The following is a 19433-nucleotide window of genomic DNA, read 5'->3' as shown; positions in this document are numbered from 1 at the left end:
ATCCTTTTTAAATCTTAACTCAGTTAAAAGTTCTTTAGATAGCCACCCTGGCTTCTTTAGGCACCTTCCATGTTTCCGTGTCATTGGTATTGCCTGAAGTTGTGCTTTTACTATCTCCTTCTTAACAAACTCCCAGCCATCATGAACTCGCCTTATATATATCTCTGAGCCCAGGAACCTTATAAATTTAATGAGCCACGTCATATTATATCATCTATGTATTTGTGCCCAAGGGCACAAATTGGGACATATTATGTAGAGATGACCCTATGATCTTGCCCTTACATGGGAGAGGGTAGAACACATCACGTCTGTGGAGTCAAGATACACAATACTCTAGGGAACAGGTTGAAAATTCAGTGATCTCAGTAAACATGAAAGCTGGACACATAATTATAAAATAAGATAAAAGTTGGCAATGACAATTGCCAGGCACTACTCCTAGGAAATAATAATGAAAGGCTTGTGCATGCAGTAAGGAACAATTGATCGGACAGCAGCATCTCCAAAGCAGGTGGCTAGAGGTTATAATGGATAAGATAACAAACTGAACATATGCCAATAGTGAAGTTGTGGTTCAAAGTATTAAAGCCAGTGGGAGCATTCCCCCCCCCCCCATCTTGGTGTCATCAGTAATCTTCACTGCCCAACATTAATTAAACTACTCCCAGTACAGATCTTTAGGGACCTCCCCACTTCTTCTTTTTCTCTTTACTTTTATCCATTGTGAAAGTGGTCTGCTAAATTCCATGTTCTGCTTTCTGTTTCAAAACTTGTTAACCTGTATATAAGCAGACCTCACCATTTATGCTGTGGCTTCTCAGTTTTCTTAGGTGTGTTTAGTGAGGGATTTTATCAAAGGTTTTTGAAAGTACATAACCTTCAACTGTATAAATATTGTATATCACACCTCTAGTGGAAATCGGCAAATCAGCTGCAAATATATCTGAAAGTTCAGGTCAGGTAGCCATTGCTAATCAGCAGTTTGGACAGTACTGTGTTAAGAGGTAGGCCTGAGCAGAAAGACCGCTTTGGAAGTGAGATGCAAAAGCTGCCAGCCCAAACCTATTTTTGGTATTTGACTTACATACTTATGTATTTCCTATAAGCTCTCTTCCCATTCTATCTGCCTGAGACCCACATTCAGAAGACTTGCTGGAAGAAACTAGTGTTGCTAAAGTTTCTGCATTTCCCATTGACTCTTTGGAAGTTACTCTGAGCCAAGAATATACTTTTGTTTGGAAATATCCATCTGCTTAGGACCTGTTTGTTTGTTTGTTTGTTTTGGGGGGGTGTTTCTTTTCTTCACTCTGATATAATTTCACTCAACCTTTACTTTCAGTCCTCGATGGTCATTTTTTTGTCTCCCGCCACACCTGGTTCCTCTTCTTGCTTCTCGTCTCTTTGTGGTTCCAGCTTCATTTTCCACAGTAGGTTCATCCCTTGCTCCAAAGATGTTATTTTGTACCATTTTCTTGCCTGTTGAAAATTCAGAGTTACTGGGTGGCCCCAGCTATAAGTAATTCTGGCATTTTTCAATGCTGCAGTACAGGGTTTCATGCTCCTTCTCCACCTTATAGTTTTTAGGCATAAGTCATCGAACACTTGAATTGGTACTGATTTGTACATCTGCTGGTCGGCGATCTGTCTTGTTGCTCTCATAATTTCCCTCCCTTATATTAACTAGCAAATCTCATGACTTATATTTCTAGGTGCAAGCCCCTTCTTCTGTAGGTGACTGTGAATCTGTTCTATGGCCACTTCTTCCCATTGAGCTTCAGGAACTATCTCTTCCAAACACCTCATCATATTCTCACAAAGAGTTTTGGGGTTCTCACCTGATGCTTCAACAAAGCCACGCAGGTGGACATTAACCCTGTGCTCCTGATTTTGGATATCGATCATTCTCAGATCCCATTGCTCAATTTTCACATTATGTTGCGTTATCTTTTCATCATTGTTTTCTACTTTCTCTTGGATTTGGTCCATCTTAGCTTCCACTTTATCTAGTCTTACTTTGATCTCTGAAATTGCTTTGTCCATTTGAGTGGCAATGTCTGTCACTATCTGGTTTCTGAGAATCTTGTTACCTTTCTGCCTCATTTCTTGTGTTGTATCCAAGCTGTCTACTGGTTCTTGATGCCTTTTTTCTTAGATTTCACCCCTAACTTCTCCACGCTCCTTCTCTGAGTTCCATTTCCATTTTTCCCATTTTTGTAAATTTAAAATGTATACCTAATTTTGGAGAGAGAGAAAGTCACAGTGTGCAAAGGGACTCATATATTTTTATATGCTCTCTGGACCACTCAGGATTGAGCCTTAATTGTGCCTGTTGGCAAACATCAGGAGAACTGCTCTTCTTTTTATATTCTTAAGTAGACCCAGTAGGCTCAGAGAAGAACCACATTTTTTCTTTGTCAAGCATGAACTGAACAATTATCAAATTCACTTTTATTCAGAAAGCTCTATGAAAACATTAAAAAAAAATCTCAGCTCAGATGCTGATAGCCTTCCATCTGTCACATGGAGCTGCTAAGAAGGATTAGGAAATAAAACTAATTTACTGGAATTAAAATGAATTTAATTCGTGCCTGGCAAGGAATTCTGAATGTGAACAGGAAACGTTGGTTTCAACGTCAGTAGAAAAATCAGCAACTCTGAAATTGCAGATGCTATTGAACAAGAACTCTTAAAGGTATGGTTATGCTTCTTTTGTACTTCTTTCACCCGATGAAAATGCTTGTTTCCAATTGGGTACACCTTGAATGACACACATCTCTGGCAATTATTCTGTGTCATTTATAGTGATCCAGTTATTTTCAGCAATGATTTGGGGCTGCCAAACATGTTGCAAAAATTCAAAGGCTACGCTTGCCTTGCTTCATTAGATGCATGCTGCATGCCCAGAGCACCTGAGGCAATTAAGCATCTGTGCCCATTTATTCTTCCAGGCTTTCCAAAACTTTTCTTTGAACATTTTTACATTTCCCTCTCCTCCCAGTTCTGGTCTCAGAAGCATTCTGTCGTTAGTCCTCAAGTCCCTTAGCACAGGATAATGTTGCTCTGTTCACAGTGCGGAGGATTCCAAATGGTTCTTTGCAAATTGAGTGTAATACTGAAGGACAGGCTGTATTGTTCCAAAAGACTTTTTTGTTCATCTGTGTGCTAAAGCCTCTGTTTGCAAATGGCACATTTTGTCAACACTGAAAACATTCACGGCGCAGAAGTACAGAGCTCCCAGATTACACGTCCGCATCTACATGTGTGCATAATATTGTGAATTTCACTGGCCAGCATTTCACATGCTGATGCAATGAGATTATATTTACCACATCATTAGGAAACACTAAAGTTCAAACAATAAGATTTAGTATTTATATGGAGATTTAGAGTGCTGAAGGCATTTCACATCTCTAACAAGATCTGCAAAATAGGTCAGTAATGTTATTGCTGTATTGCAAAAGGAAAGACTATGGTGGAGAATGGGACAGGGCAAAGTCAAATGGATTTGGCTACAATTTTTAATCCAGTATAGGGAACAGTCTGTTAGCCAGATGCTAGACTCAGGGCTGGCCCTACCATTAGGCAAAGTGAGGTGACTGCCTCAGGTCATAGATGCTGGGGGACAGTAGAAGGAACTCCTTGTCTGTTCTGAACTCATTGGCCATTCCTGTCTGTTGGAGGACCAAGCAATTAATGCTACCCTATACTGCCCTGCCGCCCTAGGTCTACTCAAGCATGCTATCATGCCTCCTGTGTTTTCATCTTTTGTACATTGTTCTGCATGTTTTAAATGTTAAGCTATGTATACATTTTTCAAAATAAATATTTGTAACAATGTCGTAGGTCTTAAGAAAGTGAACTATGACCAGTTGGACGCGTTATTGAGCATCAAGGGTCTTCAGAGATGGTAAGTTATCCAGTGAGTTTTGAGGAGGATGTTAACTGAAGCGCTTATTATGAAAGCAAAAATATAGTTTGATGTGGAAGGCCTGTGTAAAAACAGAACTGTAAAAAAGGGGTGGGAGAGAGATAATTGTGTATTTATAACTACATTCAGATATACATGAATTAATATAGCTTCTTCTTTTTACTTGGGTGATTTTCTTCTCTTATTCCCCCCCCCCCCATCATACTGAACACAATCTTGAAGCTATGTACTGTGGCAGTCAGATGCTAGGGTCTTCTCTGTGGCGTCGCAACGGGGGGACTGGGACGCAGTGCGCCCCAGATTCCATGTCTTTGGGGGTGACAAGAAGTCACCCCGCAGGGGTTTGCGGCAGCACGAGCAGCCATCGTGCTGCTGCAGCCACATGTGGAGGATCCTCCGTTTGCAGCTGAAGCTGCGAGCAGAGGATCCCGGCGCCGGGGGCAAACCGCTAAGTACAGCACATGCGCGGCATCACACACATGTGCTGTACATAGCAGTTTGCTGCTGGCACTGCTCCAGCACCATACGGACGGTGTCAGGATCCTCTGTTCATGGCTGTAGCAGCAACGGAGGGATCCTGGCACCATCCATACAGCGCTGGAGTGGCGCTGGCAGCAAACCGCCGCACATTTGCCCTATGTAGCGACGCCCGCCTTGGGTGTCACGACACCTTCCTTCGCCCCTGTCTATGAGGTCTTAGGCCTCATCTGCACAACACAGTCAAAGTAGTTTCATACCATTTTAAACAGTTATGGCTCCTCTTAAAGAATCCTGGGAAATGTCAGTTATTAAGGATGTTAAGAATTGTAGCCCCTCACAGAGTTACAATACCCACCCCAGTGATTTAACAATCCATCCCTCTTCCCAGAGGACTCTGGGAATTGTGGCTCTGTTACATACACAGCATGCATCCATTTTAAATTTACAAAATGGCTAGAATGGAACATTCAAAGACAATATTCACTGGGGAAATGGCACCTTCCTCCACTGCTGTGATCTCAGTCCAGTTTGGAGTTCTCTATGGCTGCTGTTTGTTAAAAAAAATTAAAGAACTCTCAATGTCTTCTCTAGTTTGGTCTTAGTCTGTTTTCTGGCCATTGGTTTAACAAGCAGCAGCATCAACATGAAGGCTGGTGTTGAGTGTTTGAGGCTGCTTATCAAAGGTCTCAATGTGGCACAATTCGATTGCAATGTCTTGAAGGGAGGCACAAACCCAGTAAGCTACATTGTTTGCTAAAAGCAACCACTCAAATAGAAACTGGTGATTTTAAGCACTTTGTGATGAGTAGCCTGCATGGATCATCGAGGAATGTGGCTAGGAATGAGAAAGCCTGAACATTTTCAGATCGATCAATCAAGACAAGTCTGAAGAAGATTAGTGCACTGGATCTCTTTAAAAAGGATGTAGTCTGTTGCTTTGTTCTGACACAGCTTTCCCCTCAGGCTGCAAGCACAAAGCTTGACAGTTTGCTCGAAATTTCTGAAGCCCAAGGAGATAGGTCTTCCTGAAATGCTGTAGATGCAAATACATACACACAGCTAATTCTCCCCTGGCCTCCTCGCTGGCCCAAGTAGGACTAATTAAGCTAGCTAGCCCTGGTGACTATCTAATGCTTATTAGATGGATTTCCCCCAAATTGATTTCTGAACTTTGAATTTTATTCATGTTATTCATGTTTTTATACTGTATTTTATGCTGCTTCTACAATTAAGTGTTTTAAATTTGTTGTTAGTTTTCTGAACCGGGAAGGGCGGGGTATAAATAAGTTTAAGTATTGTTGTTGTTGTTGTTGTTGTTGTTGTTGTTGTTGTTAATCAATGGCAAGGGACTTGGGGTAACAAATGCATCCATTCTGTTCAAGCTTCTATGGAAATGGGACTAGTTTTGATTATTTACAGAGAAGGTTCCTACACCTGTGTAGATTAATAGAAACTTTCTGCTGCACTGATTGGCTGTTGAATATAACAGGCAAAATCTCTTTGGTGGATACATAGGAATCAAGGTCTTTTCGCTGCCCCCCCATGAAATATTTGAGGGGCAACCCACCAAAGTTGATGGGCATTGCCATTCAAATGGGGTGTGTGCAATTTCTTTGGGTCAATTATGCAGGGTGGGGCTTATTTGCCACCGCCCCCATATTTTATTCAAGTTGGCACCTCTGGGTAGATACATGGTTCAGGCTTCTTTTTCTTCACGAGAAGAAACCCTGCTAATCAGTAAACACTGCTTTTGGGTTTTGTTTTTTAAAAAATAAAGCTTTCCCCAATTTAGTGCATTTTTGGATTACAACTCCCGTAATCCCCAACAGTAGCCATGCTGGATGGGGTTGATTGGAGTTGCAGTCCAAAACATCTGGAGGGCAGCAGGTTGAGGAGCACTGACCTACAGCATATCTATTCAAACAACCTAACTTGAGTTGCACGCAGTGCCTTCAGGCCCAGGAAGGGGATGCTTATTAAGAACATGGATACAGTAAGTTCAATGGGCATTGAAACATGGAGGTACACGTGTCTCTAGATTTGACTCTGCATCAGCTGCACACACATACACTTCCCACCCCCTGTGTGCAGATCTCCTTTGCTAAATGGTGGTGTAAATAGTCCACATGAGAAACCTACCAAATACTGAACCTGGTCAAAAAGTACAGTCGCACCTTGGATCCTGAACGCCTTGTGAGTCGAACGTTTTGGCTCCTGAATGCTGCAAACCCGGAAGTTAGTGTTCCGGTTTCTGAATGTTCTTTGGAACCCGAATGTCCGTTGTGGCTTCCGCAACTTCCAGTTGGTTGCAGGAGCTTCCTGCAGCCAATCGGAAGCTGTGCCTTGGTTTCCAAACATTTTGGAAGTTGAACAAACTTCCAGAACAGATTCCATTCAACTTTCAAGGTGCCACTGTAATATAATACTATAATAAGTAGATATCCTAATGCCTTATGAAAATTGTACCATATTTCCTGGAATATATAAGATGCACTTTTCTTGGACAATGGTGACGAAGAGTAGTAAACCATTTCTGTGGTGTAGATTTCAATGGTAGGAGCCAGGCTGACACTTCATTTCCCTTGATGTGATCCCTAGTTCTAGATCAGTTCCTATTTCATGTAACTCCATCTTCCAGTGATCCATTTGTTCTAGTGTTATCTGGAATATACATTTACTTGGAAGATAATAACTCAAGAGAGTTCTTTGGTATAATCAGTCAACTGCTTGGGGCCCCCTCCAAAATGGTTGCCTGACCTGCTAGAAAGTCAGCTGTAACTATGATGAGATGCTTTCACAAATACGTCCCCTCTGTAATCATGTTAGTAATAAACTTGATTTCTGAGTTGACATGACCCTTTGATAAATCATTGCCTCAACAGAGCTACAAGGAATTACCTGTTGTGCAAATGTCTGTCTATAGAGTTTGAATTTAAAAACTGACTTAAAAATCACAGTGAGGTAGATGGGCTGAAGGATGTAAGCCTGAATAATTTATTGATGGCATAACCTTTGAATTCAGGACATTTCAGAACTGCATTTCTGCATAATTAAGGGCAATTTTCTTCAAGATAGAACATAATTAAAGAGGAAAATTCACTTGGGGTATATTTAGATGATGGTGACATTAGTTAGACGCATATCAGACTGCACCTGCTGCCTTTTCTAATATGGAAGGCAGAGATTTACATTTTTCTCAGGCCCTAAGAGAAAGCTAAAACATTTAAAGGCGATGGAAGATATTGCTAACTTTTATTAATCTGAGAAACTGTACAAACAAAACAAAATGAACGAAAAATGTAAAACCAGAACTCTTGCTTCAATTTCTCACGTCTGGCATGTTTCTGAAATATAACAACATTCTCTTTCTGTTTTGTATGGTAAGAGACATGTAACACCAAATCCAGATCATATATATAAATTAGACCAAGGATGGGGAATATTATTGAGACTGAGGGGCACTTTATCATGGGAATGTTCTCTCTGTGTGTGTGGCATTCCAGTTGCTGGAAGGGCAGAGGCAAAATTATTCAAAATTGCTAACATAGGATTGCACTCTACCCACACGAAGCATTGGGAAAGGTTAATCGGTGTACCGATCGGTGTAATCTACTTTAACCCCCTCAGTTTATGATTATGAAAAAGAACTCAAACTGACTAATCACTTGTTCCAAAGTGGAGGAGTGATTTGCAGGAGAATATGTTTGTATGGGGTCTCAACATTGAGCAGGTTGACGAATGGAGAAGCAGGGGGGCAGAGCCCTCCAAGTGTTACTAAATGAATTCACACACTCATAAAGTTTTGCTCTACTAATTTCTGAGCTAACCAAAAAGGCTCTGAACATTGCCCCAGCTGTTGTTAAATTTAGAACCACTAGATTGGGGAAATGACTAGTCATAATTCTTTTAGCTAATATGCTTCCTTCATACTGTTGTTTTCTTTTATTTAATACAGCTTCTCGTTTAAATGCTTCATTGTTTTTATTTTGACAGTGGTATTGCTTGGTATAAATTGTTTTATGTTTGTGATCTTTAAGATGTATCTAATTTGACAGGGGTATTGCCCTGGTTTTATGTTGATAGTTTTTAGGCTGTATCTAATCTTAGTTATTCTTGGTTGAGCGAAGCAAGGCCTTTCATTTAACTAGCCTGTTGTGATGCTGTTGTAATTGGATTGCAAACCAATAAGCAGTATGCACAACAGAATAGTTTAATAACTCCATTAAAATACAAGATATTGGAATGAAATGTGGCGATGCATTCAGGGCACCACACTTTCTTACAAATTCAAATGTCAGATTTCTTTCACACTCAACACCAGGTTGAGACTCATGCCCATTTTCAAAGTGGGGCAGAGGAAAAATTGAAAGTGCAATGTGAGAGACTGAAGACTGCCACATCAAGACAGCTGAATGAGACTCGCTGTTTATGCTCAAAACAACATTCTTTATTTTAAGCATGGACCTCAGCTCATCTTACACATCCATTTTCAAGGCTGATGAAAAAGGTGGAAAACACAATGCAGTGTGATGTGTCCCTTTGAAGATTGTGACATGGGAATGAAAGCTGGTGTGCATGTTCAAGGCAATTTTACTTTTCATAGAAGCCACACTCATTCTTTTGAATTATGGTGCTGGAGAAGACTCTTGAGAGTCCCATGGACTGCAAGAAGATCAAACGCATCCATTTTTAAGGAAATCAGCCCTGAGTGCTCACTGGAAGGACAGATCGTGAAGCTGAGGCTCCAGTACTTTAGCCACCTCATGAGAAGAGAAGACTCCCTGGAGAAGACACTGATGCTGGGAAAGATGGAGGGCACAAGGAGAAGGGGGCGACAGAGGACGAGATGGTTGGATAGTGTTTTCGAGGTTACCAGCATGAGTTTGACCAAACTGCGGGAGGTAGTGGAGGACAGAGGTGCCTGGCGTGCTCTGGTCCATGGGGTCATGAAGAGTTGGACACGACTAAACGACTAAACAACAACAACACACTCATTCTCAAGGAAGCTGAACACATGCTAAACATAGTGCAATGTAATTTGCTTGAAGACCGATACACTGGAGTGAAATTGAATCTACATTCAGAACAGCATGCTGTAATTCAACCCCCTCCATTCATTTTAATAACAGTTTGTTGAGAACTTGCCATATCAAAGAAAAACAAGCCAAGAACCCTTTAGAACTTGGAACATATGCACCTATACATTTGGTTGCAGGAATCATAAGAGCAAAACAAGCAGACAACTGAAAACAAATGTACAGTCCATAGCACACGGGTCCAAAAGAGATTGTAGCATGACATCTGAAGAACTGTCTTTCAAGTACTAGTCATTATTGCACTATTATATGAAGCTTCGGATAGACGGCTGGCCCTTTCATGAGGCAAATGGAGGCAATTGCTTCAGGTGGCAAGCATGGGGAGTGGAAATCTCCTTGTACTACTTGCCTTCACTAGCTAGTCCTGCCATTTCCCACCTGCTGCCCCCTAAAGTTTAGGCAGCATTTTTAGTCAAAGCAGCAAACCATGACAGTGGCTCAGACACTCTCATGAAGCCCACGGAACTCAGTGTCGGAACTCCATTCGACTGAGCCTTTGAAATCACCTCCGACAAACAATTAATGACCTCGAGCCTTTGATTAGGCTCCAAGCACATTCTTCAATCAGCAGAGTTCCCAGCACAGGGAAGGATGAGACCGTTTGAGCTAAATTGTAAAAGAGTTTTATTTCTAAACTATGCAGAACAGAAAAGACATCCTCTCTCTCTGAAAGCAGAGAGCAACTGAACAAAGGAACAAAGGAAACAGGAAACCACTAACGTCACATCCCGTCTCCTTTCCCATGAGACTCCAATAGCCTGGACTGTCTCTGGAATGTAAACACAATCCTGTGACTCCAAGCAGCTGCACAGTGATAAGAACAGAAACTAACACTCAGTGTGGCTTACTTCTGAGTAGGCAAGCATATGATTGTGATTTTTAGGTACTGCTGTATTTGCTTGTCATTGTGTGGATGGTGGTTGACTCAATGACCAGCACAACCTTACACCATCTTCAGGTAGTAAGCAGGATGTTGGATCATGTCAGCTGAACCTTATACTAGCTGAAGTACAAGCCTGGGACAAGTAACAGCATTGCCTAGAACTTTACTACTGAACAAAATAATCACTGTTTCCCTATTTCTCCTTAGGGATAATCCTTATACCACTGAAGATGCTCATCGAAAGTTCTTGGAAACTTATCCCAAAATATTCATTAAAGAAAAGGCCATATTGCCAGGGATTCCTGAAAAAAGAACAAAAGGGTAATTCATATTTTAAACAATTCTGTATTTCATGTGAAAAAAAGTGAAGACTAGGTAAGCCGATGAGGATATGAGGTCAGTCATCGCCACCACATGCCACAGACTAGCTGTGGAACACAAAGATTAGTAGCTAGTGGTAAATTCATTTTCTGCTTGAGCAGAAACATCTGTTTGTTGCTTCAAAATGCATTTGTCCTGCCTTTCAGAAAGTGATTGGTTGCATGCACCCTGTTCATAGTCTAAGTGCGCCGCAATTTTCTGAAAAGGATAATGGTGGCAAATGTTTTTCTTCAGCGCTGGCTAAAATTCAATCCATGGATAGTGGTTGTTCTATAGCCATATGTACTTTTTGTTATTCAAATTAATGAAATCTTCCATATTGCTGGCTTTTAGATTCTCCTGCAGTGCAACTGAGTGTAGGAGAAAACAAAAAGCTGAAGACAATATTCAATTCAGAAGGAGTAGATGTTCATGCCACTTCTAGAAGCTTTTACGGGGTTTAGAGAGTGTCACCTTTCCCAGCTAACTTTCTATGGGGGATTTGGGGGGGAAGGGGCATTGCCCAATGCAGAACATCTGCTCCACAAGCAGCAGGTCCCAGATTCAATCCCAGGCATCTCTAGGTACTGCTGGGAGTGCCGCCTGCCTGAAACCCTGGAGAGCCATTTCTAGTAGATGTCAGCAGTACAGAGCCAAATAGGCCAATGGTCTGACTCAGTATAAAGCAGATTCCTGTGCTTCTAAATTTATTGTAAAGCAACATTCCATGTAAGGTTGGGGAAAACTTCTGAGGAAAAACAAACCACCTGAGGAATTTTGAGGGGACCCAAACATGTTTAAATCATGTAATTATTGACGCTATTGCTGTACCTGGCCTGAAGTGAAAATGAGATGAGAATTTAGACATTCCTTCTCAAGTGAGGCAACTGCGCAATCTCAGGAGAACCCAGAAGAGTTCCTATGAGACTTCTTGCAGTGTGGTGTGGTGTTGGAGCTGCTGAAGCTGGGAATGAAGGATACAGAAAATGTGGACCAGAAATTGAGAGCTGAAATTGCTCGAGTTTTGGGCTTCTTTGCTTTGGGGAGTTAATTCATGTTATTACATTTCATTAAATAGTTGTGTGATATTGAAGCATTAGACATGAATTATACAACTGCACATCATAGTGAAGCATTTCCAGGATTGCCGAGAGCTAATCTGCTCATTGAGACACTGCTTTCTTCCCATTTCTTCTCATCACTTTTGGGCTCCTCTTTCTTTTGCCCCATTCAACCCACCAACAGCTTATCCTATGCATCCAGTGACTGCCTACAGCAAGGATGGGGAACCTGTGCCCCTCCAGTTGCTGTTGGGCTAAATCTTCCACCATCCCTGACCATTAGGCATGCTGGTTGGAGCTAAAGGGAACCATAACATTTAGGGATTAACACATTTGGCTATCTCTGATCTAACTTCATGATAGATCTAACTGAATATGCCAGGGAGTAAAGTTTGGGCCCTTTGCTTGCAGAAATTGTGCTCTGCCACTCTGCCATGGTCTACCCTGTGTAGCTACATCATTAAGGAAATCTGCTTCCCATGTCCTTCTCCCATACTTTTCTCTATCCTGCTTATATTCTCTACATCAGGCACCCCCAACCTGCGACCCTCCAGATGTTTTGGCCTACAACTCCCATGATCCCTAGCTAACAGGACCAGTGGTCAGGGATGATGGGAATTGTAGTCCAAAACATCTGGAGTGCCAAAGGTTCGGGATGCCTGCTCTACATTGACTGGTGGCAATCCATGTTATAAGCAGAGTGGAAAGCTGGTCGGGCTTGGGGGAGTGATCATTCACACATGTCCTTTGTGATGTTAATGGATGGGAAGCTCCGATGAGCCAGAAAGATTCAGAAGGAAAGAGGAAGAATGGGAAGCAGGATGTGGAAGATGTATTTTACATAATTTTGGTGTGTGCAGAGGTGGAACTCTAGCTTTGGCTGCATACTGCTAGTTTCCATTTAATCACTAAGCCTTGATAATATGAGGATTGCTGACTACTCTCTTTTACTTGGCAATTGTCTGGCTCATCTGGCAGAAGAACTTTGTCAAAACTAGGTGCTGATTTCAGGAAGTTATCTTTCACTTCCTTATAGACTCAGAGCTCAGCTGTGATAGGTCATTAATAATAATAATAATAATAATAATAATAATAATAATAATAATAATAAAATAAGTGTCCGCTGCATGCAATTGCAGGGGGAGAGCACCCATCCCTATGTGTGTGCATTCCTCACACATGACAATCTATATATGCCCTATGCTATAGAAGCTCTATTTGTCTAGGTAATTTTACAGTTGGCAGTTGAAATATACTCAGAGTCGCGAAGTGATTTCATGCTCTTTATTCAGCTCATAGTGGTGAGGAGGAATGAATGAAAGTCCCCTCCAAGTATCTGCTTTATATACATTATTTACACAATGGGCTGCACATGATTGGCTAATTCCGGAATTCTACTGTAAGCCAATCAGGTTGTGGATTCACTTCTATCTGGAGCATGATTGGGTAGTTCCTGCCAACCAATCATACTGCTGCATTGTTCTAGGACCAATCAGACTGCTGCATTCTGAATCCTATTGTTCTAGGACCAATCAGACTGCTGCAGTTTGGATCCTATTCAACTCAGTACATAACACCCCTCCCCTCTAAGTTCCAGTCCTGCCCGGGAGGTCGCATTCATAGTCCTCGAGGTACGCTGGCGGCCTACGTGTGCGTTGCGGCCTGGGGTGTTCCCTGGTCCGGGGTTCAGGTTCTGGCTCGTGTTCCAAGGATGCTGGCTGTGATGGGGCTATTTGGTCTGGCGCAACCGGCTCGCTCAGTCGTGGTTCTGGTTCCGGTGTCCTTTCGGCCTCGCAGGTCCTCTCTGTATTTACTGATTCTGCCTCTCCTGCTGGCCCCTCGTGCTCTATGGGCCTCACTGCCCCTCTGTTCCCTTGGGACTCCTCTGACCTTTCCTCCTCCTGGTTTTCTCCCGGGAATCGTCGCCGTATCTGGTCGCAGTGGCGGCGCCAGCATTGCCCCCCATCTGTTAGCACCTCGTACGACACGGGGCCAGTGACCCTGGTGACTGTGGCGGGTACCCATGCTGGGCCTGCCCCAAAATTCTTTGCGTACACTGGGTCCTGGGCCTCGAAGGTCCGGGGGTTCCTGCCTTCCCCCACCACTACCTCATCCTGAGCTCTATCGGGGTGAATGCGGTCCAATCTGATTGCAAGGCGCCGACCCATTAGTAGTTCAGCGGGGCTCCGGCCAGTTGTTGAGCTGGGGGTGCTGTGCTGTGCTAGAAGGAATGTGGCAAGGCGGTATTCCCAATCCCCTTGCGTCATGCGGCGAAGGGTGTCCTTGGTGGTCCGCACCATGCGTTCTGCTTGGCCATTGGTGGCAGGATGGAATGGCGCCGAACGGATGTGGCGGATGGCGTTCTGCGCTGTGAAGGTTTGGAATTCTCCTGACGTAAATGCAGTCCCGTTGTCTGAGACGAGAGTGTCAGGGAGCCCGTGGGTTGCAAACAGCCTGCGTAGTACCCGGATGGCTGCGGACGTAGAAGTGGACGGTACCAGTGCGACTTCCAGCCATTTGGTGTAGGAGTCCACCACTATGAAGAATGTTTTCCCCTGAAAGGGGCCAGCGAAGTCCACATGCAGGCGTGACCATGGTGCTCGGGCGGACTCCCAGGACTGGACTGGGGCCCTTGGGGGATCTGGGTGGGATTCTTGGCAGGCCTGGCAGTGTTTGACCCAGGCCTCTATCTCTCCGTCGATCCCCGGCCACCACACATAACTCCTGGCAAGGGCCTTCATTCTTACTACCCCTGGGTGTATCTCATGTAGGGCTGTGAGGACCCTTTTGCGGAGGGGCTGGGGAACAACGACCCTGCTTCCCCATAACAGGCACCCCTTGTGGGCCGACAGTTCATGTTTGCGGGTTGTGTAGCCGACGAATTCTGGCCCGGGGCTGCTGCTGGGCCATCCCCTCCACACCCAGTCCAGGACCCGGGAGATGACCCTATCTTTCTTGGAATGGTGTGCAACTTCTTGTGCCTGAATGGGGCGGTCGGGAAGCAGCTCCAGGCTCATAACCTCTTGTGCAGGTGCTGGGTCGGGGCCTGTTTCCGGTAGTGGTAGCCTGCTGAGGGCATCCGCATGGCCCATCGCCTTCCCCGGACGGTGAATAAGTGCATACTGGTAGCTGGCAAGGAAAATTGACCACCTGAGGACGCGAGGAGACAGCACTTGGGGGGTCTGCTTTTCAGGGGCAAATAAGCCAAGCAACGGCTTGTGGTCAGTCACCACGGTGAAGGGCCGCCCGTACAAGAAATCATGGAATTTTTTTACTCCCTTCACGATTGCCAGACCCTCCTTGTCGATTTGCGAGTAGTTCCGCTCGGTTGCGTTGAGTGTCTGGGAAAAGTATGCCACCGGTACCTCTCTTCCATCCGGGAGTTGGTGTCCCAGGACAGCGCCAATTCCATAGGGCGAGGCATCGCATGCTAGCACCACCGGCAGCCTCTCGTCGAAGTGTGCCAAGACCGAGTTTGAGACAAGCAAGTCCTTGACTGCCTGGAATGCGGCCTCCTGGCGCTGGCCCCACACCCAAGGGGCCCGCTTGTCCAGGAGTCTGTGTAGGGGCTCTGCTACTGCCGCCTTGTGGGGAAGGAAGGAATGGTAAAAGTTCAATAGTCCCAAGAAGGCCTGAAGTTCAGTCTTGTTCTTGGGCGCTGGGGCATCACAAATGGCCCGTACCTTGTCCCCAGTCGGGTGGACCCCTTCTGCGTCCACCATAAATCCCAGAAAGTCCACCTGAGGCACTCCTAGTAGACATTTTTCCCGCTTCACCTTGAGACCCGCCGTCTGGAAACGGTGCAGAACGGTGCGGAGGCGGTCCTCAAACTCCTCTGGTGTGGGCCCGGCAATCAACACATCATCGAAGAAGGGGGTGACGCCAGGAATCCCTTTAAGTAGAGAGTCCATTAGATTCTGGAATATGCCTGGTGCCACGCTGACACCGAATTGCAGCCGCTTTACCCTGAATGCTCCTCTGTGCGTCACAATCGTCTGTGCCTCTGCTGTGGCCTCATCTACTGGCAGCTGTTGATATGCTTGGGCCAAGTCCAGCTTGCCAAAAATTTTCGACCCAGCCAGGGTGGCAAGAACATGGCTGACCACTGGCACTGGGTATGCATGGGCCGTGAGGGCCTTGTTTATGGTACATTTGTAGTCTGCGCAGATGCGGACTGAACCATTAGGCTTGACGGGCGTGACGATTGGGGTTTCCCAGGGGGCATTAGGCACCGGCTCCAGCACTCCTTGCTCCACGAGCCGGTCCAATTCCTCGTCTATACGGGGTTTCAGGGCGAACGGGACCCGGCGGGCCTTGAGCCTGACCGGTCGTACTGCGGGGTCAAGCTGTAGAGCAATGGGGGGGCCCGTATACTGTCCCAATTTCCCATCGAAAACCCCCGGAAATTCCTTGCATATGGCGTCCACGTCCACTTGTAAGCTAGTGTGGTTCACCCCGGTGACGGCTAGCCCCAGTGGTCCAAACCATGCCAATCCCAGTAAGCTAATGTAGGGGCCCTTGACCACAAGCAAGTCCAGTTGCCGCGTCCGCCCTCGGTATTGCACCCTGAAGGTCCCCACCCCCATTGTGGGGACCTTACGTTTTTGGAAGTCCCGGAGGGTGAATGGGGCCGGCCTGAGTTTGGGACCCCCAGTAGGACACAGTTTCCTTAAGGTCCTTGCCGAGATTATGGATAGAGTTGAACCCGTGTCAAGCTCCATGCGGCATGGGGCCCCCTCTATCTGTATGTCAACATAAATTTTCTCTACTTTGGGGTGGGGCAACTGGTATACCTGGAAGTCCGTGAGCTCTGTCGAGTTGCCTTGGTGCGTTGGGCCCCGGGACCTGGGGCTCTTGGATTGGTCATCTGATGCCTGGCGTCGGGTGGGCTGAGCCCGACACACCCGGGCGATGTGTCCCAATTTTCTGCACTGCCTGCACTCTGCGTTGCGGAAACGGCAGGTCCTCCTCTCGTGACTTTCTCCACAGCTTGCGCAGTTCCCTCCTTCTCGTCGAGGCAGCTGTGGTATGTGGGCTGCTTGAGTGCGCTGCTGTACTCGGTGCACCTCCTCCCTGTCGGATCCTGAGTCGTCGGTGAGGTCTTCGTGGTGGACCCTCGGTTGGGACAGCTGGCTCGGCCGTGCCTCTTGCGTCGACCTCTCGGCAGCTTCCGTTGCCAGGGCCTCCTCCAGAGCGACCTGGAACGTTAGGTCCTTCTTAGCGTAGAGGCGTCGTTGCAGCTTCTCATCCTTCAGGCCACCGACGAGGCGGTCACGAAGCATGTTCTCCAGCTCTGAGAAGTTGCAGAACCGGGCGGCTTGGCGGAGAGAGGTCACAAACCCAGTTATGGTTTCCCCAGGGGCTTGCCGCTTTGCGTAGAAGGCATTTCGACGAGCCACCACTGAGGGCTGCGGCGAAAAGTGCCCCTTCAGCTGTTCCATTATTGTTTTGTATGGAACAGTAGCGACGTCTTCAGGCGCAAGGAGAGCCCGGGCGATTTCAAACGTCTCCTCTCCGCAGACGCTGAAGAGTATCGCCCTCTTCTTGGCGTCTTCTTCGTCGGTGACCCCTTTGGCTTCTAGGAGGAAGGTGAAACGGGAGGCGTACGCTTCCCAGTCTCCAGATGCTGGGTTGAATGGCGAGAAGCTGTTGTCGGTTGCCATTCTGAGTTCCTTGTGTCCCGGAGCTGAAGCCTGGATACACGGTGCGAGGCAGCAGTGCGGCAGGTGGCGGTGCTGCGGTGCTGTGTGTGGCAGTCAGCTCAGCGGGATCCCACCTTCGTCGCCAGTGAAATATACTCAGAGTCGCGAAGTGATTTCATGCTCTTTATTCAGCTCATAGTGGTGAGGAGGAATGAATGAAAGTCCCCTCCAAGTATCTGCTTTATATACATTATTTACACAATGGGCTGCACATGATTGGCTAATTCCGGAATTCTACTGTAAGCCAATCAGGTTGTGGATTCACTTCTATCTGGAGCATGATTGGGTAGTTCCTGCCAACCAATCATACTGCTGCATTGTTCTAGGACCAATCAGACTGCTGCATTCTGAATCCTATTGTTCTAGGACCAATCAGACTGCTGCAGTTTGGATCCTATTCAACTCAGTACATAACAGCAGTCTTATAACACAAGATGAAATATGCCAGGAGGACAGCAAACTGCAATGAAAGAGCTCAGGTGCAACAGTGGTTAGGTTGCAATTCAGCTCTAATAGTGGTAAAATGCCTCCCAAAAGAGGTAGGTATGATAAATCTGGTGATGCCATTGTAAATTTCATTTTTACTTTCAGGTCCTTGGGGGGAAAATCAAGGAGGGTTATATATTTGCCACCACTCACATTGGTCAATATTATTTAGCAAACAGGAATGCTTTGGAAGAAGATGATTACACAACAATATGACCTTTCTTTCCTGGGAATTTATCATTTAAAGTTTAATCTAGCCCAGTGTTTACAGAGATAGGATTTCTAGGTTACAGTGGACAGAAAGTCAATCTCTTTGCTTTCAGGAAAGCATTCAGTAAATTACGGCACTTAAAATTTTCTTCTCCTTATTTTTTAACAGAAAAGTAAGTTTTACAGATCAGCAAATTGCCCAATCTTTAAATGGGCGAAATATTTTAGCAACTTAGACTTTCTTCCTTGCTGATGCACCAAAATTCTTATTTTAATAGATACTTTGAATTACTTTTAAGTACCGCTATGCACTCAGAGTAATTTTGCTTACAAGTGAGCTGAGGATCAATGCAATCAGCTAATAAGATTATACACATTAACTGTAAAGCAATATGCTGTAAGGGAACAAGGCAGATGCATACAAGATTGAATTTATTGCCTGATTCACTGTTGCAGTAATGTTCTGTGGATTTTTAAAATTTTATTTTGCTGGAATTGTGTTTTTCTATATATATTTTTTGGGGGAGGAGAGAAATTAGACAACATGCACTGAAGGTAAACTGCAGCAGACCATCTGAGAAGAGGCATCTTAATAAACAAAATGTTATCCCATCACCAATGCTACCCTTTTACAGAACTTTACGGTGAAGAAACAGTGCCCTAATGTAGTATTCTGCCCATCCTGGGATGCAGGAGTTTAGCTTGGTACCAGTTTGAGCAGCATGGTTTGTATCAAAGCAGAATGATGGGAAGGGGAGGGAAATACAGTGCTGACCCCAAAGGCTTGCCTCTGTAGTTAGTGCTCCTCTTCAGATTCAGTCAAATGAAACCTTGGTTATGTTGACCTACATACAGCAGTTGCCAATATGGTGCACATGGGCACCAGTGTGCCTCTTAGTACTTCCTATGACACACACAAGGACTCAGTAAATACCGCAATGCTTGAGATATCCTTTGAGTTGGCACACATGTCTTTTCCCTCTCACTATTATCCTTATCAGCTCTGTGAGGTAGGTTAGGCTGAGAGCTGCTGATTGGCCCAAGGTCCTCCAGCAAGTTTGATTAAACCTGGGCTACTCTTCCCATCAGGGACGCGGGTGGCGCTGTGGGTAAAACCTCAGCGCCTAGGACTTGCCAATTGCATGGTCGGCGGTTCGAATCCCCGCGGCGGGGTGAGTTCCCGTCGTTCGGTCCCAGCTCCTGCCCACCTTCGAAAGCACCCTT

At 45.2% G+C, this 19433-nt stretch overlaps 1 protein-coding gene across 2 annotated transcripts in view; it reads left to right on the top strand.

Annotated features, from left to right (window-relative positions):
* Nucleotides 1–19433, top strand: part of CNBD1 (cyclic nucleotide binding domain containing 1) — a 142887-nt gene that overhangs the window by 2985 nt on the left and 120469 nt on the right. For both annotated transcript variants that reach the window (XM_053395720.1, XM_053395721.1), the window contains exons 2-3: nt 3847–3910; nt 10598–10711. In XM_053395720.1, the coding sequence (XP_053251695.1) occupies nt 3847–3910; nt 10598–10711 (178 nt within the window). The remainder of the gene's footprint in view (nt 1–3846; nt 3911–10597; nt 10712–19433) is intronic.

This window comes from Podarcis raffonei, chromosome 7, assembly GCF_027172205.1.
Source record: "Podarcis raffonei isolate rPodRaf1 chromosome 7, rPodRaf1.pri, whole genome shotgun sequence".
NCBI lineage: Eukaryota > Metazoa > Chordata > Lepidosauria > Squamata > Lacertidae > Podarcis > Podarcis raffonei.
Note: the sequence above shows the minus strand (reverse complement) of the source record. Positions and strands in the feature narration are given on the sequence as shown.